The sequence below is a fragment of the Pleurodeles waltl genome, chromosome 10 (assembly GCF_031143425.1).
Source record: "Pleurodeles waltl isolate 20211129_DDA chromosome 10, aPleWal1.hap1.20221129, whole genome shotgun sequence".
In the NCBI taxonomy this organism is placed as follows: Eukaryota; Metazoa; Chordata; class Amphibia; order Caudata; family Salamandridae; genus Pleurodeles; species Pleurodeles waltl.
Genome location: NC_090449.1, coordinates 35,080,540 through 35,102,996, shown reverse-complemented (window position 1 = coordinate 35,102,996; position 22,457 = coordinate 35,080,540). Strand labels below are relative to the sequence as shown.

Genomic DNA, 22,457 nt, shown 5'->3' with positions numbered 1-22,457 from the left:
TGACATTTGAGATGTGATCAGTTTTGTTATAAATTATGTCATAGATCATTTCATGAGTGATGTCATGTGTGAGGTCTCATTCCTCCCCCATTCTCCCATTACACTTGTCTTTATTCTTCCCTTTCTTTAATTTCTCTCTGCCCTGTCCTTGTTTACTGCCCTCGTCTGCTCTTTCTCTCTAGCTACCTGCCACTTTCTCACTCTCATCTCTCCACGTTTACTGTCACTCCTCCACGCTTTTCTTTCTCCTTCCAGTGGCCTAGCATAAGCGCCTTGCGGGTGGCGCCGAGCTCCAGAGGGCCACCTCAGCAAAAGTGGTAGATGGTGGGCCGAGGAGGTGGGGTGCCCTCCATGTAATTTGCAGGAGCCCCCTCAAGTTTCATTATCGACTGTCGTTATCTTTCTTTCACTGTCCCCCAAATCTTGTCCTGTCCTCCCCTCTGTATCGCCCTTACGTGCTCTATCATTCTGCTAATATATTCCCTCCTTAGATTTTCTCTTCCCTCTATCTTTCTTTCTTTCTCCACCATGTGCTTGACTTTCGTCTCTCATTCCTTAGAGTTAAGCCCAGATTTGTGGGCTTTCTGGCGCAGGGCAGGGCAGGGCAGCATGTAACCTTGCTGTCCTGCCCTGCGTCACAGGGATAGGGCAGGAATGAGTTGTATTTATCCAATACGGTGCATTCCTGTCCTTTCCCCTGCGCTGGTGCCGTTTTGGCGGCCTAGCTCCAACGCAGGCACCCTTGCACTGTAGTGCAGCGGTGGCTCCATAGCATGCAGGATCGTTTCCATGAAGAAAGGGACACCTTCCTGCACAAAAACAATCCTGACAGGCAGTTTCCTCTTCTTTATGCAGCACACATAGAAAGAGGAAAAAACGAGAAGAAATAAAGATATTTCTCCTTGTTACACCACTTCTAGGTAGGCGTATGATTATGGCGTATTCCCAGGTTTACGAGTCCTTGTAACTCTGGGAATGAGTCAAAATCCATGGAAGTTGCATGAGAACACCCACCGCAGCGCCCATGGACGCCTACCCAGGGCAAAGTAAGACATTGCAGCAATTTGCATTGTGTTGCCTCACTCCATATTTTTGAACCCATTCAAAGCCACGCAAAGTGGCTTTGTGTGCCTTCAAAAATATGAGTTGGTGGTTTGTGCCACAAGTGTACCACGTTGCGTGGTGCAGGCATGGAGTAAGCCACTCATAAATATGCCCTTCAGTTCTTACACAGACTTGGAGAGGCTGGAACTGGGTGTGGCTAGAAGGCTGTGAGTAAATCAGTTAACAGCACTGCATAACTTTTCCAGGCTCTGTAGATAACAGGTGCTACTATTAACCAATGCAATAGCACTCGACTTATCGACTTCAGAAATATGAATGGCTGTATTGGCCATGCTCGGAATCGAAATTGTAAAAAGTAGGTCACAAAAGAAGTCAGTAGTAAATGTTTAACTCACACAGTCATTTTGTGGCCCCGTGACCCTCCCATTTATTAAAAATAAAACGTATAAGTAACATTACGCATGGATAGGGCACACCACGAGCTGAATAGTCTCTTGGAAAACCACTGGTTAAAATCAGCGGCCATCGTTTCACATCTACTTGAAGACAAAGTCCAAGCTTGGGAAGTACTTGTAATGTGGACACGTGCGGCGAGGGGCCCTTCATCAACAGCGGAGCATCTGCGGGGCCACTCCCGTTAAAGTCACTCAGTTCTCTTGTATAGCGCCCTGACTCCTCTGGGCCATGTCCGCCCTATATAAATTCACAAAAATAAATAAAACCATGCGCCAACCCTACCCTGCCCTGGCAGCTGGGCACATCTGTGGGCATCTGTGGTGGGTGCGCCCCAAGGCAGGAGGAGGGCAACTTCATGGATGTGTTTGAGTCCCAGATATGTGTCTCTGCAACCAAGCGGCTTGTTCCACAGGCCACGACTCATGGAGGGGGAGGGGCCGCTTCTACTCGGCTGAGAACTGTGCAGTAAATGCTTTCTGAGTGACGTGGGGCCAATTAAGTGGCATTAGCTGGTGGTGAGGAGTCTCCGGCTCCGCCGTCTTTGTTTCATGTCCGCCTCAATTAAATTCTCCAGGTGCCGGAGGGGACGGGGACCGCTGCGCGAGAGCCCAGCTGGTGTCCTGGAGTCTCGGGTCTGTGCAGGTCCATCTAGTGCTCAGCTGAGCTGACAGTGACGCTTCCAAGGATGCCAGCAGTCTGAAATGGAGCCCTGGCACTAGTGCGCAGCAATGACACCCGGCTCAGGTCTGGAGCATGGCCGAGGGGGACAAGTTCCTCTGTCACAAACGCCACTGCAGGTGCGTATCGGAACAGTAAGGGCCGCCTGCAAACTAAGGGGTCCTCATCTCCCCCCAGACCCAGTCAGGACCTCTCAGGCCAGGTGCCCACCGTCCATGCCCAGTGCAGGCTGTGCTGAGGGCCCCACACCACGGCGGCTGCGGGGACTAATGTTAGGGTCACAGTTCAGATGGAGAAACCCATCCGCCAAAGTAAACCAGTTCCTAAGTCAATGGGGGATGGGAGACGCTCAGATTCTAAAGGTAATCTTGTGTTAGAGAGATTAGTGTTGTGTAGTGCCATACTGCGATTAGTAGGACCTCTCAGCACTGTCAGAGTTTGAGGCTCTTCCCACCCTGGGCCCAGGATTCCATCAGACGAGCTCCATTTTTGGTTGATTAATCATTGGTGTGGATAATGGACTTCTTACTTGTGCATGTCTGCCTCAATGTGTGTAACTGTGGATTAGTAGCGCTTAGTAAGTGCAGCTAAAGGTCTTTCCTAATTCACGCAGATGCTACCTAGAAGCTCTAGTGGGATATTCCCCAGCTTGAAACATATTTTTGGATAACTGAGAGTTGGGTGTGCTGTCAGGGTCCATGCAACATCCCTTTTTCCAGACGGTTGAGGCTTGATGAGTATTGCTGCAGTGTGGCATGTGTTGTTGTTGCGTGGTGTATTGCTTGTGGAAAGTGGGGCGTAATACCAGAGTATTGCTGTCAGAATGTCAACTGGCATAAATATTGTGTCCTAAATATCACTTACAAAAACATTGCCCCATTAGAGTTAATGGGATGATGTTGTAAACAATTTGCTATTCTAGCTTACAACCAGCGCGTGGGTGCTAAGTGAGGTCGGTGAGGTCTATGTGTATAGCGCCGTTGAGCTGTGTTGGGTGTGCGTGCCGTTTTCGGCTAATGTGCTTTGTCAGACATTGGCTATTGTACCATATGGGAAGGTTGTGTTCAAAGCCGCCTTCAACTCCCCTGCAGGCCATCCAGTGTGCTCCCGCATGTGTGATGGTGATTATCTTGCTAGGTGACTGGTACCCCAATGTAAGGAATATCTGAGCTCTGTTGGAGGGCTGTGCTGAGCGCTGACTGACGCGTTGTGCTGGATGTTTGTGCGTGTTGCTTGGAGGAGAATGCTGCTATGAGCTTGGTGATGGTCTACGGCATGTTGTTAGATGCCTGATAATTGTTTGCCTAACCTCTGTTGGGTGAGCAGCTACACATCTAGGAGTACTCCACCTAACATCTGCTAGATGCTGGGGTGTCCAGGAGACAGAAGGAGCAACATGTAGCCATCTACATAGTGCCAACCTAGCCTGAGGGCTTGCTAGGCGCTGCATGTTTACACCCGAAGGACATAATCGCAGAAGACCCAGTAATCCAGATGGTAATGTGCAGGTGAGGAAGTACTGCAGCTACGTCTTGTGACCCGGATGTTCCCTGTGCAATGTTACTTCATTGTGTAAAACTTAGGCCCATATTTATACTTTTTTAGCACTGCATTTGCGTCATTTTTTGATGCAAAAGTGGCGCAAAATTACAATATACAATTGTATTTTGTAATTTTGCGCCCCTTTTGCGTCAAAAAGCAGTGCAAATGCGGCGCTAAAAAAGTATAAATATGGGCCTTAGATTAGAACATTCCTTGTGTATTCTGCTCTGACAATCACTGGAAACTTGGGATTCTGTCTGCTGCACTGTGCACTGACCATGGATTTCCCTGTGTGCTGCTAAGTCGCAGAATAACAATGAGCCTTTGGTATTCTCTGTGCACTCAGCCAAAGTGTAAAACCTAATCCATAGAATTCCCTAAGCGGCCTGCTATGTCACTGTGTAACTCTTGAGCCAACTGGCTTTCAGCTCAGTGCTCAACTCTGTGACCTAGGCATTCGTAATGTGTGCAGCAGTCACTGCTGAGTATTGAGACGGTGGAATTTCCCGTGTGTTGCTATGTCGCCGTGTAACACTGAGACCCTGGGGTTTCATGTGTGTTCTTGTAAACCACTAAGCAGCTGTGAGATGTGTATTCAATGTGCACTTCTAAGCCACTCAGCAACACCGAGACCCTTACATTCCCTTTATGTGCTGCGAGTCCCTGTGTGACACTAAAACCATAGCAGCCCTGCGTGCTGCTAAGTCACAGACTACTGCTGAAATTCTGCTACTTCCTTTGTACCACTAAGTCATTATGTAACACTGATATCTTGTGGTCCCCTTTCGCCTGCTATGTTGTGTAGCTCAAAGATACTGGGGGATTGCTAGTTGCTGCTGTCACTGTATAGCACTGAAAGTTAGGGGTTTCCTAAAAGCTATTATTTTACTGTTTAACACTGAAACCATCCTACCCCAGTGTGTCACTAAGTGACAATGTAACATTGAGACAATGGTATGTGCTGCTAGGTCACTCTGTAACACCAAGACTGTCTTATCCCCGTGTGCTGCTAGGTCACTGTAACACCGAGACCATGATATCCCTGTGTGCTGCCAGGTCACTGTAACACCGAGACCATGATATCCCTGTGTGCTGCTAGGTCACTGTAACACCAAGACCATGATATCCCTGTGAGCTGCTAGGTCACTGTAACACCGAGACCATTATATCCCTGTGAGCTGCTAGGGCACTGTAACACCGAGACCATGGTATATCTGTGTGCTGCTAAGTCACTGTCTATCACCAAGTCTATAGTATGTCTTTATGCTGGGATGCCACTGCATAACACCAAAGCCATGCTATCCCTGTGTGCTGCTAGGTGACTGTGTAACCCCGAGATCATGGTATCTCTGTGTGCTGCTAGGTGACTGTGTAACCCCGAGATCATGATATCCCTGTGTGCTGCTAGGTCACTGTTTAACACCAAGACTATTTACCCCTGTGTGTTGCTGGTGACTGTGTAACACTCAGACCATGGTATCTGCGTGTGCTGCAAGTTCTCTGTGTATCACCGAGGCCCTGGTATCTCCGTGTGCTGCTAGTTCTCTGTGTAACACCGAGGCCCTGGTATCTCCGTGTGCTGCTAGTGCTCCGTGTACCACCATGACTATGGTATCCCTGTATACTTGTAGGTCACTGTGTAACACTGAGGCCATGAAAGCCATGTGTACTGCTGTTGACTGTGTAACACTGACACCACCATACCCCTGTGTGCTTCTAACCGCTGTGTACCAGTGAGGCCATGATATCCCTGTGTACTGCTAAGTCACTGTGTAACACTTAGACCACCACTTGCCTATGTGCTTCTAAGTCACTGTGGACCAGTGAGACCTCAGCATCTACTGCATGCCTGCTGCTAGGTCTCTGATTAACAATAAGACCATGCCATCCACTGCCACGTCACTGTGTAACACTGACACCTGAGCTTTCTTTGTCTGCTCCTCATTCTCTATGTCACACTGAAACTCTGTGATTTCCTATATACACTGTCACCACATTGTGAAAGACTGGCATCCTGCCATACCTTCAGTTTCCACTTCTAAAGAGCAAAACACCAAGTCCTTGCCAGGTCCTTGTTGGAACACCAACTCAAGGGTAATGCCCACCCCAGACCAAGTTTCAGCGGCTTTCCCTGCGTGCCACAATGCGCCATCATATTATCACAACCGTATTGTTGGGTGATGCCTGGGTGTTTGTCTGTTTGAGCCATAGGTGTCCAGCAGCCAGCGAGAAGGTAGAGGTCTGTGCCTCCAGGAGACATGTTGGTCTCCAGCTTTGCCTCCCAGGTGTCAACGCTCCCCATTTCATGGTTGCCATGGTTGTTTGAAGATCTCAGACCCTCCTTAATTCCTCATCTAGTAGCTTTTCCATGACCATGTACTTCCCCCAATGGCCCGCATATCCATTAGCAGGACACCCAGACGCGCCGAAGATCTTGTAAGTTCAAGCGCCATCTCAGAGCCAGGTCTGCCGATAAAACGTCGTCTCACAGTGAAGGGAAGTGGAGGGGAAAGTTGATCACACCTTAGCCCTCCACACATTTCTATCAGATATAAAGTCATCACTCAGAAAACGGATAAATATTTGTCCTTTTCTGTTCATAAAACACATACAGTTGTCCATGGTCTTAGCCAGTCCTTTCTACTTTGTGGAGTCCTCAGAATGGCTCTATCTGTGCTCAGACGTTGTGTCCGCGGGAGCTGTAGCAGTAGTCCTCAGTAGCTGCTGGGGGTCACGTCAGTGGGATCTCCAGCTCTGTGTACTTGATGTACGCCATCTTGGGAGGACCTGTTGGGTAAAGAAAATAAAGTGAGACTTGGACGAAGGAAAGTAGAGAGGGTAGGGTGCTTCATGCAGCCTCTTGAAGGTTGTACCTCAGAATACCTTATGCAGAAATACTGCCTGACATAAATATTGTGTCCTAAATATTGTTCATAAAAATATTGTACTACCAGATGCTGATTTTCTATTATAAAAGCTGATGTGGCTATATGTTAGCAAATGAAATGTGGGCAAGTTATTTATGTCAGACAATCTTCTGACTACAATTTCTGGTACCAGAACTCCCATGGGGCATACGTCTGAATACTTAGGGCCTGATTACAACTTTGGAGGACGATGATAATCCGTCCCAAATGTGACGGATATACCACCTACCGTATTACGAGTTCCATAGGATATAATGGACTCGTAATACGGCTGGTGGTATATCCATCACATTTGGGACGGATTAACACCGTCCTCCAAAGTTGTAATCAGGCCCCTAATGCAGAAATATCATCTGATATAAATGGCATGCCATAAATATTGTTTACAGAAAGTATCCCAATTGCTGTAGATGTTCTATTATTAACTCCAAAGGGGAGTTACTGTTCTAAATGGTATTTTGGACACTTTAATTATGTCAGATGATATATTTACCTCAATTGTTTAGTACCAAGCCCATCTGTGTTGGTGTTCTGCCCTTGAGGTGGGAGGACCATCTTGGGCAGCATGCATTGTGCCATCCTCAGGTTTCACTCTGCTCTCTCAAGCTCTGGTCCTGGCACAGCCATAGCTCCTGGGAAGGGGCTGCCTTCTGGAGCCAGAATGTGTGCATGTCAGTAGATGGCTCTGAGAGCTGGGCAGGATTCTTAAAGACTTTAAAAGCAGCCCTTGATATACGTTTACCTGAAGGTTACGGCCTCTAAATGTAAAACCTTTGTGGGAGATGTACACACTGGTCACAGAATAAGTGGTAACGTGGCATCTTGTGCACCAGAAGCAGTTTGTGTCACTGTTTAAATCTCACTGTTTATATGCCTTGGCACTCATCATAATTAATAAATGCAACACCTACCACACATAATAGTGCAGACTTGAAAGTGCAATGTTTCTGAGCACTGATTGTGGAGTTTACTTTTACCAACACATAATACTCAATGCTGAGGATTTAGTTTTCAGATGCCTATTGGGCTGCTAAGAATACTGGATGCACTAGCGAGGTATAACGGAACGAAACAAATTCTCTGACTGTGAATAGTAGAAAGACTAAGGTTTTGATGTTTGGTAAAACACGCATTGCCATTTTTGGTCAACAGATGGGGTAAAGCTACAGACAGTAGAGATATCTTGCGCCATCTTTGAGAGGATCATGATTTGGAAAGCTCATAAGAGTGATCTGAATGCTCATATTATGAGGATATGCTCAGGGCTCTCTCTCGTTAACACTCGTCTTGTTGGGTCCTCCACCTTACCAATGTTGAGGGTCTACAAGGGCCCCTGCACCCTGCTTTACAATAATTCTGCTGCCCCTTAATGTTTGGCAAGAATCCAATTGAACATTCCGGTGGAATTCAAAAGAGCTGACAAAGCCTCTAAACTAAGGAAGCGCCCCCCCCAAGTCTCTAAGGCCCAGATGTGAGAGGGCCTAGCGCCATCTAACGACACATTAGCATAATGTGGCGCTAGATGGCCAAATGCATGCATTCTGCCACTTTATAACCCCTTGCACCACATTATGCCTGCCCCAGGCATAATGATTGCAAGGGGGGCATTCCCCCTTTAGTGGGGGGGGGGGGGGGGAGGGGGGGGAGGGCACAAACATTTTGCAAAGAAATTGAAGAGATTTCATTGCGTAATTTTTTTTCGCCATTTTTAACGCCTGCTTAGAGCAGGGGCATGCCATTGTTTTCAATGGGACTCTATGTACTGTTCAGGGTTAGCGCCAAAAGTTTGGCGCTAACCCTTAACAGTGCATCAATAATGTCAGAAGTTCTGATGCTATTGCCCCTACCCAGCACCATGGTGTTCCGTATTTTAAATACGGCGCACACATGCTGGCGGTAGGAGGGCGCAAGGGGCCACAAGAAAAGTGGCACCACATGCAGTGTAGTAACGCTTTTCTTAAATCAGGCCCTTGATATTTTCATTTGGAAAGAACTTTGTAGTGCTGTGGTTCTTTCAAAGCAACACAAAAGGATGATGTACGGAGTGCTGAACAATGCAAACACCCAGTCACAGATCTGGGTTTAATCCATCGTTCTTTTGCTCACCATGCCACCACTGTTTGGACCCAGCCATATGCAAATCAGTCTTGACCCTGTTCCTCATGGGAACAGTCCAGCCCGAACTGCCAGGCCAGGTCCTCCCTGGACCGGAAACAAGCATCCTGGGACTGGTTTCAGGGTATCACCCTTCATTAGCCAGGCTAGCTTGAATCCAGTGGCGCAGCGAGCACAGGACCCACGTCTGGGCATACCCTTCCCACTTAGGGCAACTTTAGCAACACTTTCACAGCAAGCATATGACTACTGCCAAAAGTGCTAGTGATGCTCAATGCTGAAGCTAGGGACCAATCAAAACTGAAGAGGAGGCTCTACTGTAAAACGCGCTTACAGAGTTATACGAGGACCTGAACCCATCTGATCAAAAGTGTAAAGCAGATGTAAGATAGTCCCTGGCTCGCTTCCTCCGTAACCTTATTTGGTTAATGGCTTTAACCCTTTCAGGCACGGGGAGTGTTTGAAGGTGAGATTTCATCAGATTAATCCAGAAAGTCATACAGGCCTAGGAGACAGTAGGTTTAGTAACATAAAATGTAGGCTCAGTTCATTGCATAAAGAGCCTTTAATTCACCTCTTTACAATTTGCTGGGCACCATGCAACTGAGAAAGTGGTATTTGTTGTCAGTGTTTAAAGAGGTTAAAGTTCGACTTGTGTTCATGTCCTGAAGTTGTGCCTGGAGGGTTCCTCAGTCAGGGTGGAATGTGCAACTTGAAAATCCACCCCAGTGGGGCACAATATCGAGGACAAAATATTGAAAAAAAATATTGACGGGTAAGTAAGTCTTACTCCACAAATATGAACCTATGCAGTGCATATATCTTCCCGGTACGTACACACGGAGTGAGGACTAATAAATCCCTCCCTACATGCAACTACGTTTACACAGTCTGTCCTCAAAATCCTTGTACCACGATGTTCTTAGAATTGATATTCATTAGTATAATCTTAGGGTTGCTTTTAGAATTGGAAATGCATCTTGAAGCAATCAAAATACTCCTGATAATAACCCTTCGGAAGAGGCATCCATCTGTGCTGGTGATCAGCCTTCATTGTAGCTTCTGTGTGAACCACAGCATCTTGGGGTGGGATTGACATGATATCAGGCTGTCACAATTTGAGTGATTTGGAGTTCACGGGGGTTAATTCGTGTATCAAGTACTTGTGTCGAGTTGACCTGAACGAGGTTAGCTTTTACATGTTCCTGGTATATTTTTTGGGTCTCGTTGCTATATATGAATGTCGAATACTAATGAAATTATCTGTCCTAGATTGTTTTGGATTGTATTAATCCTGTATACCAATGAAGCTTGAACACCGATGGTAGGGGGTATTAATACTAACTCATGCTATTCGATCGCAGAAGAATGGGAGACTGAGTGGACCCACTGAGATACAAGCCAGTACTCTTGAAGTAATAGACAGACATGTTTAGGAAAGGAGTGTGAAGCCCAGTGCTGCTGGTGTGTGAGGTTTTATATGAAGTGGTCCAGGGGTGGCGCTCGAGGGCATGAATATTACAAAGGGTGGCACCTAGGAGGGGGCAGTGCAGAGCTGCAGGGAATCCAGAAATCTGGAAGAAGAAAACGAAGTTGGACAACATGTCATCCACTAAAGCGCTGGCCCACCCCAGCCCTAGCCACGTTAGAGGTTCTGATATACAGGCACGCCACAGGAAGGCACATTGACTGGGCATCATGTACATGGGCATAGACTGGAGGCTGAAGATGAGATGAGACACCATGCAGATGGGCAGAGCCTGTGAAAGTAATGGTGTCTCATGTCCTGTGTAGATAGCATCAATGCCTGACTCCCTCAAACACCAGAGCAGGAAATGGTGATGAGAAAGGGGAGGTCACGTGTGCATTGGCAATCTAAGGAGAATTGCACTGGAAAAAAGCCTGTTCACTGACTATAAATTAGCTTCTACATATATTAAATCTATCTACTGGCACCTCCTGCATCTTCTAAGACCAGATTCCACGGAGCCATTTGGTACATAACTGATAGGCACTAATTCCCCACTTTAAATAGGGCATCTGGATTGCCAGGGTCTTTAATCCGCAGGATACGGTGCAATCCGCGTCTGCTTGTGAAAATACGCCGCTTGGCGTGAGGGACTGTACAGCAGTTGCTGAGGGACCGTGTTAGTTCACAAGGCTCACACATTAGACCACTGAGGGGTGCTCAGACTGTGGTGTGGTGTGTTTTGGCCTTGCCCATCATTTGTTGGTAATCTGTGTCCCGGCCGCTTCCTGGTTCCAACTTGCCAGAAGGGATGTACTGTGGATGTAGCATTGCCTTGGATAGCTCACTGCACCCATGACCCATGCCAGCCAGTTTCCTCTAGCAAGAACACGCGCACATAGCAAGCTTGATACATCCTAGCATCCTTTCTGGCACCTGTGCTACTTTGATGTGACCAGGGACCCCCCAAACCTTTCTATACAGAGTGTCATTGACCATAGAACCCTTTATTATTTGAATTGTAGCACCTTACCATGTAAGGGGGTACAATGGGGTTCAGCATTTTTGCTCGACCAGACAATTACCAATGTAGTGCCTTGTTTTAGACCACCACCCGCCCCACTCTACCGCTTACAAGCTGAAGGTCTGTTCTATTTCAGTAATATTGCTTTGAAGGGGCACTGGGTTTGTTGTATAAGTAAAAGTACTTATGTAGTACAGTACCTGACTTTCAAATTCTCTTCCGCTCATGAAGGAAGCTCGACTGCTCATTGTTGTTACCTTTAACAAACCAAGCATAAGAAGGAGAGCTTTGCTAGTTCATCTGAGGTTCAGTTGTACCTGAGACTTCTTGACCTTCTTGGATATTGCCCAGAAGCTACCAATGACCTCACATCCAGTGGCTGCTTTAGAACCCAGAGAAAGGCCTTCCTTTTACCCAGAGATGTTTTGCTGACGAGTGAGTTAAACATCAAAAGGTAGAAGCTGAGAACCTTTCCTATCTGTTGCATATGTCCGACCCATTATGTGTAGTCCGGTATTGAGTGGTGCTCGGTGGTCACCGGTAGTGACTGCTGCAGAAGGTCCAGGATGAGAAGGCGCGGGCTGCCACTGTAAGTGATGAGCAGGGCCATGTCTCTGTGAAGCTTTGTGGTCTTCATCTTGCTGGCGGCCCTACATTAAGGCGCTGGTCTTGATTTGCTCATGTTGCTGGTTTCTGATTGACTTCAAGATTATGTCAAAGAAGAAGACATTGGTAATTGGGTGTTAGTTGGAGAGGTAGTCGGGGCTAAATTTGACTTTTTGCAACAGAGGATGCCGCTTGGAGGAAGAGGTGGTCATGTCATAAAAAGGGGAGCGAGAATGAAGTTTGTCCATTCTAGTGTGTGTTGTGGGCTAAGAGAGTCATGGTAGAGGTTGATGTCCCATTGTCTTCCATGAGCTTCCTAATCTTGTCTATTTTGTTTTTGAAGAACAAGTTAATAACATTCCACATGTCTATTGAATTATCTACTGGAAGGTGTGGGTGGGACTGGGTCAGTGTTTGACGGCCTTGAACACTATCCCTCTTTAATCTGTGGCTTCATTGATGGTTTTAATGTAGTAGATTGCTTTGACTTGGTACCCAGTCCATTATACATGTGCAGAGTGTTTCCTCCATTAATCTGTGGCTTCATTGGTTGTGTTGTTGTAGTAGATTGCTTTGGCTTGGTCTTCAGTCTTTCGAACATATGCAAAGAGTTTGCAGGGCCTCACATTCTGCCTGGAGCTGTGACATTCACCACTTCTTCTCTTGCCTTCAGTAGGTACCTTTGTTGTCTGATATCTATTGGGTGTACCAAAGTGCCAAGGTCTTGGGATTCATTGAGCTGGCATCCATGTAAGCCTAAGCATCTACGATGACCTTGGGAGTACAGTTTATGGTTACAATTACCACCAGTAGTGGGGTCTGATGGCGTTGATGTTGAGTTCCAAAGTATATCCATTAATGTGGTTCCGGAAGCATGACCTGTTGTCTGGTGTGGGTTGTGTTCAGGCTGCTGACTGGGCTTCTCTTGTGGTCTTGGTAGCTACAGCCCTGGGAAGTTTGAAGTGCTCACAGGTATGATTTGTGGCGTAGTGAATTAAATATTTCGATTCTGAAGATGGCGCTGGGTCGTGGAGGTCTGCAGAGGTGATAACTCTGCTACAGGTAGTGAAACGTGGTGAATAAAAAAGTTCAAAAGTCTTGATTGAGACTATGCCTGGAGAGTGAGTGGCCAGGTGGAATTATGAAAGACTACAAGGCCACCTCATGTCTTGAATGAAGAATGAGAGTGTTGGATGAGGTCTTCTGATAGCACTAGGACGCCAAGATATAACTGATATTGATGCTGAATCAGGTTTCTGTGATGAAAAGAACATGCAATGTATGTGTTGATAGGGTGCCTGCAATGTCATCTGTGCGTAGTTTGCAGACTATGTGTTGATAAGGACCAGATGCAAAGTTAGTTCTGTGTATTTGCTACAAGAAGTAATAAAGTGTGTGTGAGAACACTGTGGGATCTGGTCCTTCGTGCACTTGGCACAGGTGGTGTGTTTATGTATTTGTACGATTGTGGTCATGTGTGAGGTATACAGTACGTGGGACAAGGCACATGGTGACAAATGGCCTGAGCAGGTTTATGCAGTGATTCTGGCCCTTTGTCCCTCTTAGCTCTTAACAGTAACAAACATCAGTAGCCCTTGTGTTTTCCTCCTAGCCTTGGGCAGCTGGACCAGATATTATTAAGGCCCTCCTAAAGGAGGAGAGGTTGATGACTTCCTGTTGATTCCTGATTGGTTGGTTCTACTGAGAAGTTTTGACTTTAAGCTTGTCTCACTGTAGGCAGGACTTCCTGTGGTAGGACATCATATGGATGGGCTTTTGTAGGTGTGGTAGGAGATCCTGTGGATGTGACCTGCTTTGGTAGGACGTCTTGTGGATGTGCTTCCTTTCGGCAGGACTTCCTGTGATAGAACATCTTAAGGAGGGTTTCCTGTGGTAGGACATCCTGTGGGTGTGCTTCCTGTGGGTGTGACTTCCTGTGGTAGGACATCTTGTGAATGGGCTTCCTGTGGGCAGGACTTCCTGATGTAGAGGGTATTATGGATGGGATTCCTATGAATAGGGCATCCAGTTGTTTCCTGATTGGTTGTATCTAATAAATGAATGCACATGGCAAAAGCCAAACAGTTAACCGATCTAATTTCTGTGAAGGCTTTTAACTCCTGCATCCAGCTGCATCTGTGCTTCCAAAATAACCAGCTTATCTTCAACAATGCCTGGGATCACAACCACAAGAGTTAGTTAGGACTTTGAGACAACTGTCAATATCTTGCCTATACACAGCTTGAGGATTCTACTAAGAGTAATTCAAGGTTTCCCTCCAAACCTCCAGAGCTTCAAATCAGCTTCACCATGAGTCAGTGCGTACACAAGTGAATATTATTCCACATTAACCATTATTTTTAATTAGGGAAGGATTACTTAATGGCTGATCTTTAGTGTTACTGGTGTTTAAAAGTGTTAATTTGCCTCTTCTTTTCTACAGAGTGGGGTGTTGATTTATAACACGTGTAAAGTGATTGTTTCACGTGCATCAGTTTACTCTCAAAAGCATCCACCTCGTCTTTTATGTTGAGTGTCCCGTACTTAAACGTCTCAGGAGGTCAGAGTCTGGAAGAATTAACCTACATACCTTGAGTTATTGTGGCTACACACCTGCTTAGCATTCGTATGGAAGTTCATTCCTTCTTAGTTTGTCGTGCGAGTGACACTGAAACCAACTCGTGCCATATTAAGTTGTCACCATTTTGTACTTAAGTGCATACCTAGAACAACTTTTCTTTACTAGTGACTCAACACAAATTACACTTACGTACAAAAGTCTCTAGAAAGGCCAAAGTTTCACGTGGAAGTCTCCACCCCCGATATAGAATTAAAGGTACTTCGCTTGATTTTCATAGAATTGGCAAGAGTTGTGCATATCTCACAAAGCAAAATGCACACGAAGTTGCACACCACTACTTTACCCCAGTTTCTCCTCCAGATTGGAGAACGTCATAAAAACTCTCCACTAACAGCTGCTCAGGCCATTGAATGCCAGTAGGCATTTCCTTCTCCACAAGGATGGTGGGGCAGGGTCTTGCGACAGTGGCATAAACATGCTACATGCTCATGTCATTGGCATCCAGCCTTCTGCCCAGAACCTTTGCTAAGTGTGCTAAGGTAGTGGTTCCCAACCTTTTGACTTCTGTGGACCCCCACTTTTTCATTACTGGAACCCGGGGACCCCCACTGAATAATTATTGAAATCTGGGGACCCCCCACTGAGTCATTGCTAAAAGCTGGGGACCTAATCTGTTAATTTTATTTAATTTTCGGAGCTGTCGCGGACTCCCTGAGGAGGCTTCGCGGACTCCCAGTGGCCCACGGACCACAGATTGGGAACCACTGCACTAAGAAATGAATTTTTCTTCTCGACTGCAGTCAGAAAAGGAGGGCACTTCAGGTCTCCCCTTCATCCCTAACACCCTTCAGACACTGCTAATCACCAAAAATTAACACAAAGCGTAACTTGAGGATGGCCATCTATGCTGGACTCCCTGAAACCCACACAAACCCCCTCTTCAGAGTCAAACCTCTGGCCCATTGAAGGCTTCAAAAAAGTGAACAATCTGCCTCTCTCGTAAGTGGACTCTGCGGGCATATTGCCAAGTCTACCATTAATTGCATGATTCTCTGCCTGGCCTTAATATGACTGCCAGTTTAGCCCCTCGTACTTCCCAGATCGAAACCTATCCCACACATTCTACACAGGATCCTTTGACAAAATACTCCTGTTCACCCATGACCAGCTTTAGGGCGGTGCGAGCAGTTCGGCCGCATCGGGTGTTGACCTGGATTGGGGGGGCGCTATGTTTATCAGTGACTTTCGAAACGTGCGTTTTAAAAGCACCTGCTGAAAAGTTCCTTATGCGTCCAGCCTTCAGGAAACAATTAACGTTCCTGCTAGGGAGAGAGGTGGGAGTTTTGTCCAGCAGCAGCTTTGACAAGCCATAAACGAGCAGAGAGGGTTAATATGCCTGATGCAAAGAACAGAACTATATTTTATGTGGATAGCTGAGTGGATTAGTAATGTCAACCTTTACAAGTGCTTTCAATCAATCAATCAGTGAATTTATAAAAGCACGCTATGTACCCGACAGGGTTTCGAGGCGCTGGGGGGGGGGGGTTGCTGCTAGAGTTCGAAGAGCCATGTCTTGAGGAGTCTCCTGAAGGTGAGGAGGTCCTGGGTCTGGCGTAGTGAGGTGGGGAGAGAGTTCCAGGTCTTGGCGGCGAGGAAGGAGAAGGATCTGCCGCCAGAGGTCTTGCGCTGGATTCGGGGGACGATGGCGAGGGCGAGGTTGGCAGAGCGGAGTTGACGTGTGGGGACGTAGAAGTTGAGTCTGGTGTTCAGGTAGGTGGGTCCGGTGTTGTGTAGTGCCTTGTGTGCGTGGGTGAGGAGTTTGAAGGTGATCCTTTTATCCACAGGGAGCCAGTGTAGGTCCTTCAGGTGGGGGAGATGTGACATCGGCGGGGTATGTCGAGGATCAGGCGGGCGGATGCGTTCTGGATGCGTTGGAGTCGTTTGATGTCTTTCGTTGGGATGCCTGTGTAGAGTGCGTTGCTGTAGTCAAGTCTGCTACTGACGAGGGCCTGAGTCACCGTCTTCCTGGTTCCTGTTGGAATCCACTTGAAGATCCTGCGGAGCATGCGGAGGGTGTTGAAACAAGAAGAGGAGACGACGTTGATCTGTTTGGACATGGTGAGAGCAGATTCGAGGACGAAGCCGAGGTTTCTGCGGTGGTTGGCTGGGGTGGGTGGGGGTCCGAGGGCGGTGGGCCACCAGGAGTCGTTCCAGGCCGAGGGGGTGCGTCCGAGGATGAGGACTTCCGTCTTGTCGGAGTTGAGCTTCAGACGGCTGTTGCTCATCCACTCGGCGATGGATTTAAGTCCCTCGTGGAGGTTGGTTTTGGCGGTGAGCGGATCTTTGGTCAGGGAGAGGACGAGCTGGGTGTCGTCAGCGTAGGAGATGATGCTGAGGTTGTGATGACGGGCCAGTTGTGCGAGGGGGGCCATGTAGACGTTGAACAACGTTGGGCTAAGAGAGGAGCCTTGGGGGACGCCGCATATGAGGTTGGTGGCTTTGGAGCGGAAGGGTGAGAGTCGGACTCTCTGGGTTCTGTCGGAGAGGAAAGATGAGATCCAGTTGAGGGCTTTGTCTTGGATGCCGGCTTCGTGGAGACGGGTTAGCAGGGTGCGGTGGCAGACTGTGTTGAAAGCGGCTGATAGGTCGAGGAGGATGAGGGCTGAGGTTTCGCCGTTGTCCATTTGTTGTCTGATGTCATCTGTGGCGGCGAGGAGTGCGGTCTCAGTGCTGTGGTTTCGTCTGAATCCAGATTGTGAGGGGTCTAGGATGGAGTTGTCTTCTAGGAAGTGGGCGAGCTGTGCGTTGACGATCTTCTCGATGACCTTCGCTGGAAAAGGGAGGAGAGAGATCGGTCGGAAGTTTTTGAGATCGTTGGGGTCAGCCTTGGGTTTCTTGAGGAGGGGTTGGATTTCTGCATGCTTCCAGCTGTCCGGGAAGGTGGCGGTGTTGAGGGAGAGGTTGATGATCTTGCGGAGTTTGGGGGAGATGGTGGCGTCGGCTTTGTTGAATACGTGATGTGGGCACGGGTCCGTGGGAGAGCCTGAGTGGATGGAATTCATGGTTGTTAGGGTTTCGGCGTCGTCTACTTGGGTCCAGGTGGTGAGGCGGCAGGCGTGGGAGGAGTCGTCGGGGGTGGGGTCTGGCGGAGGTGCGGTGTTGAAGCTGTCGTGGATGGCTGCGATTTTCTGGTGGAAGAAGGTGGAGAGATCGTCGCAGAGTTTCTGGGAGGGAGGGACGTCGTTGACGTTGGCGTTAGGGTTGGAGAGTTCCTTCACGATGCAGAAGAGTTCTTTGCAGTCGTGGGCGTTGTTGTTGAGGCGTTCTGTGAAGTGGGCGCGCTTGGTGAGTCGGATCCGTTGGTGGTGTTCACGGTTGGCGTCCTTGAGGGTAGCAAGGTTGTCGGGTGTGCGCTCGAGGATCCATTTCTTCTTGAGTTTCTGGCAGGTGCGTTTGGAGGTGGTCAGTTCGTCTGTGAACCAGGCTGCTTTTTCTTTTCTTGGTTGGCGGTGGGTTTCTTGAGTGGGGCTAAGGTGTTGGCGCAGTTGAGGATCCATTGATGGAGGTTGATGGCGGCGGTGCTCGGGTCGGTGGGTTCGGGTGGTGGGTATTTGGCGAGTGTGCTGGTTAGTTGGTCTTCGGTGACTTTTCCCCAGCGGCGGTGAGGCGGTAGAGGGATGCGGTGGTGTTCGGTGTTTTTCTTGAAGGTGAAAAGGACGCAGTGATGGTTGGTCCAGTGGAGTTCGGAGGTGTGGCTGAAAGAGATGTGGTTGCTTGAGGTGAAGAGTGGGTCAAGCGTGTGTCCGGCGATGTGGGTGGGGGTGTTGACCAGTTGACGGAGTCCGAGGTTGAGGAGGTTGGTGGTCAGTGATGCGGTGTTGGCGTCGTTGTTGTTTTCCAGGTGGAAGTTTAGATCTCCCAGGAGGATGTAGTCTGGAGAGGCGAGGGCGTGGGTGCTTGCGAAGTCGGAGACGGTGTCGCTGAAGGGGGCTCTTGGTCCTGGAGGGCGGTATATGAGGGTTCCTCTGAGGGTAGTGTTGGGGTCCGTGTGAATCTGGAAGTGGAGGTGTTCGGCTGTCTTGAGGGTGTTGTCCGTGTGGGTGTGGATCTTGAGGGTAGATTTGTGGGCGATGGCTATCCCTCCGCCGATTCCGTTGGTGCGATCTCTTCTGGTGATCTTGTATCCGTCAGGTATGGCGATGGCGATGTCAGGAGCCGAGGAGTCGTTCCACCAGGTTTCGGTCAGGAAGGCCACGTCTGGGGCGGTGGTGTCGAGCAAGTCCCAGAGCTCGATAGCGTGTTTTCGTGCGGAGCGTGTGTTGAGGAGGATGCAGTGCAGGTGGTTTGTGTTGGTTGTTGCTGGCTTCGTTGTTCTGTTGCAGGAGAAGTTGCAGGTGCGGCAGGAAAAAGGTCCTTTGGTGTGCTTCAGGGTGGCCAGGAAGCACTCTGTGGAGGGGGCCAGGGTTGAGGGCGAGGAGTTCGCGGGCCGAGTATCGGAGGCAGGAGTTGCGGGGGAAGTGAGGACCAGGGGGGGTGGCGCTGGGCGCGGTCCAGGCGTGGACGGGCGCAGACGGGCGCAGACGGGCTTGCCTCTGGCGTGCCTCCGGCGCGCCAGCGGCGCGGACGCGCAGCGCAAGCCATTAAGAAGGGAGGGGGGAGGGAGGAGCAGCTGGGAGGCGGGAGGGAGCGGCGAATGGGGGCGCGAGGGGGGCGGGGCCGCAGGGAGGCAGCGGCAGGGAGCGGAGAGCAAGGGGGAGCGCCCAAGGGGCGAAAACACGAAGGCACAAAAAGTCAAGCAAAATACAGTCACAATATGAAAACAATCAGAGAAATACACTAATGGCACAGTATACAATCGGGGAAACAGCAATCAGAGGGGCACAACGGGGGCAGAAGCGCAGGAGGCGAGGCGTTTGAAAAACAGTAAAAACGCACTACAGGGCGGCGAAAAGTGGCACAATCAGAAGGGGCACTGCGGGGGCAGAAGCGCAAGAGGCAAGGCGCTGAAAATAGAAAAACACTTACAGGACGGCGGAAAAACGGCACACGGGTCAAGTGAAGCCTCGAACACGCTAGCAGCAGCGTGGGCGGGGGTCAGAGGCAGGAGACAGCAGGTTGGTGCTGCGGACGTGGGGGGCGAGCTCAGGACCTAAAACAGGTCAGAGGTCGCTCACTCGCGACGCGCAGCGCCAGCCATTAAGAAGGGAGGGGGGAGGGAGGAGCAGCTGGGAGGCGGGAGGGAGCGGCGAATGGGGGCGCGAGGGGGGCGGGGCCGCAGGGAGGCAGCGGCAGGGAGCGGAGAGCAAGGGGGAGCGCCCAAGGGGCGAAAACACGAAGGCACAAAAAGTCGAGCAAAATACAGTCACAATATGAAAACAATCAGAGAAATACACTAATGGCACAGTATACAATCGGGGAAACAGCAATCAGAGGGGCACAACGGGGGCAGAAGCGCAGGAGGCGAGGCGCTTGAAAAACAGTAAAAACAAATGAATGTATGTGAAAGGGGGGCTATGGAGAGATGAGGGGCACATTTGCTGGGTGGTAGTGAGTGAATCCAAGGAGGTGGCCATAGGGTGGGGGGGTGCCAAAAAAAGACTGTCGCACAGGGTGCCACCAGCGCTAAAGCAGGCCCTGTGTTCACCACCCCAGATCCAGCCTATTGGGCAGCGGTGACGATCTTTCCTGCCTTAGCACCCACACTCTAGTACTGAGTCAGCCTCTATCTTTTACTCACATTCAGGAAGACCGTCTAACCCTTCCTTGTCACTCTATCTCTACCCTAATATTAGCTGTATCCCCATCTGTTTGGAAATGTGCCTAAAGGCAAGCAGGATTTCAGAGTATTCACTATAAATTATTCGAATAAATTTATGAAGAATTGCGATTAAATTATCTCTTGAATAATAAATGCAAGTCTTGATGGGTTCTACTCATTTTATCAACCTCCTCAGGATGGAGGGCAGATTCTTCCCTTCAAAAGGGGTGCTCAACTCACTGAATTGTCTTAACGTTTCAGGGAACTACCACAGTTTGCTGCCTTCCTACACCCAGTATCTCTCAAAAGTAATAGAAGACCTGTGCAGTTTTTCTAGTTCAGAAGAATATTCTGAATAATAGACTGGGCAGACCCTGGCGCTTAGGGTCAGATGTACAAAGCTATTTAGCTGTCTCAATGGCAAAATTTGACTTTTGCGACTGCTGAATGCCCTTGCACCATGTACCAACCCTATGTTACAAGTCAGTAACCTATTACCGACGTGCAAAATAGGGTTTGCGACTCACTGCTAGGAAGGGGCGTACCAAGGGTGAGTAGGAGGGGTATGTATGATTGCTTTGCATCTGGGAATGCGGTCGCAAAACAATTGCAGTTACCACCAATTTCAAACTGGTGGTAACCCATTCGCAAACGGGAAGGGATTCCAGAGGGACTCCTTCCCCATTTGTAAATGGGGGTGCTAACATTTTTCATAGTAGGCAGTGGTCCCACCGAACACTGCCTTCACTTTAAAACTGAAACGTTTCATTTTTATTTTTGAAATGCATCCAGTTTTCCTTTAAGGAAATCGGGCAGCATTTTTAAAAAAAATGCTTTATTTAGAAAACAGACATGGTGGTCTGCTGACCCCAGAAGGCCACAATCCATGTGAGAGCAGCCATTCCCAAATGGATCACAAACTATGACATGCCTCATGAATATTAATGAGGCAGGTCCCTTGCGACCCATTTGCAAATCACACAGCGTCTGAGAGACTGCTGTTCGTCAGCTTTTGCGACTCACAAATTGCAAGTTGCTAAAAATCGCAATTTGCAAGTCACAAAAGCTAACTGTTGTACATCTGGCCCGTAGCTCCTGTACTTGCGTGAAAGGCACCCAGTTTACCCGGAATGGCACAGTGGGGTTACCATCTGTCTGATTTCACCCTTAATGGGAATGTGCCAACCTCTTGGTATCACCTTCACCTTCTCAACAACCAAAATGCCTCCAACGGACTTCAAATTGCACCCTGTGCGAATTGCTGAGATTGGTTTAGCCAATCAGAATGATCAGATAGCAGGCATTAACCACTGCTATTTGCCTGCATCCCACCCTCAGTGACATCGCAAAACAGGGACGTGAAACTGTTACAGACAGTGGAACAGTTAGTCTACCTGTGAAAGGTGAAGTTAGGTAGGCAGCTGTTCATAGTTTTTTATTGCCCTCCTGCTGCCAGTCGTTAACAGCTGTTATCTGCCCTTCCCCTAATAATGTTCCCATGCCTTTGGCTCATAACCATGGCTGAAGAGAAGAACTATCGGCACCCTTGCAAGGATGCATCAACCAGGGTTAACACTCTCAACAACCACAAATTAGATCACTTTCCCTGAAAACTGCTCTCACCTTCTAAAACGGGTTAATCTTCATTGACGTCAATCCAGTCACTCAGTGCAAACAGTTCAGCCTGTGCATCTTGGAGGCTTCAATGGTTAAGAGGTTTTCAACTGGTTAAATACCTGATGGCAGCGGCCTGAGAAGAGCTCAGTGTTGTGTGTCTCAGAGATACTGTGACACAACCAAGTTCAGAAACTTGTCCATCCCTCTTCTCAACTCTGTTTTTTCCTGAATCCCACATTTGTCTACCCCAGGGGTCTTCAGACTGGGGATCCCGGTGGGCGGGAGGCGGCACCAGGATCTGGTTAAATGAAGCTTTATGCTGATAACAGGGATTTGTTTTAAGCTGAAAAATGAGCAGCAGGTAACCACTCTGTAGCCAGACATCACCAGCACCTTATGTCATTTATATCCAAGCTGAGAGAAGGTGTCAAAAGGGAAGAGACTCCAAATACTCTTTAAAACTCCCACCCCCATTTCTAATAATCACGCTGTGGATACTTTTACACCCTAGTAAGGCCAGCCTGACCAGAAAAGTATGTTTAGCATCATGTATTTGACTGCATTTTTAAAACAGTAACAAAACTTAATTGCAATGTTTAAGTACGTCTAGGCATATTTAA

At 48.5% G+C, this 22,457-nt stretch overlaps 1 protein-coding gene and 1 long non-coding RNA gene across 3 annotated transcripts in view; one reads left to right on the top strand and one right to left on the bottom strand.

The window, feature by feature from the left end:
* Nucleotides 1–22,457, top strand: part of LOC138260998 (uncharacterized) — a 111,250-nt gene that overhangs the window by 14,556 nt on the left and 74,237 nt on the right. Inside the window, exon 1 of one of the 2 annotated variants that reach the window (XR_011199039.1) lies at nt 2,232–2,318. The exons of the other annotated variant lie outside the window; for it this stretch is intronic. This is a non-coding gene — a long non-coding RNA (uncharacterized lncRNA). Of the gene's footprint in view, nt 1–2,231; nt 2,319–22,457 lie in introns of those variants that run through there. 2 annotated transcript variants of the gene reach the window in all.
* The window catches only part of LOC138260997 (metabotropic glutamate receptor 6-like), a 202,891-nt gene continuing 181,905 nt past the window's right edge, over nt 1,472–22,457 (bottom strand). Inside the window, exon 11 of the mRNA XM_069209587.1 lies at nt 1,472–6,528. Coding sequence (XP_069065688.1) covers nt 6,473–6,528 — 56 coding nt within the window. The 3' untranslated portion in view covers nt 1,472–6,472. The remainder of the gene's footprint in view (nt 6,529–22,457) is intronic.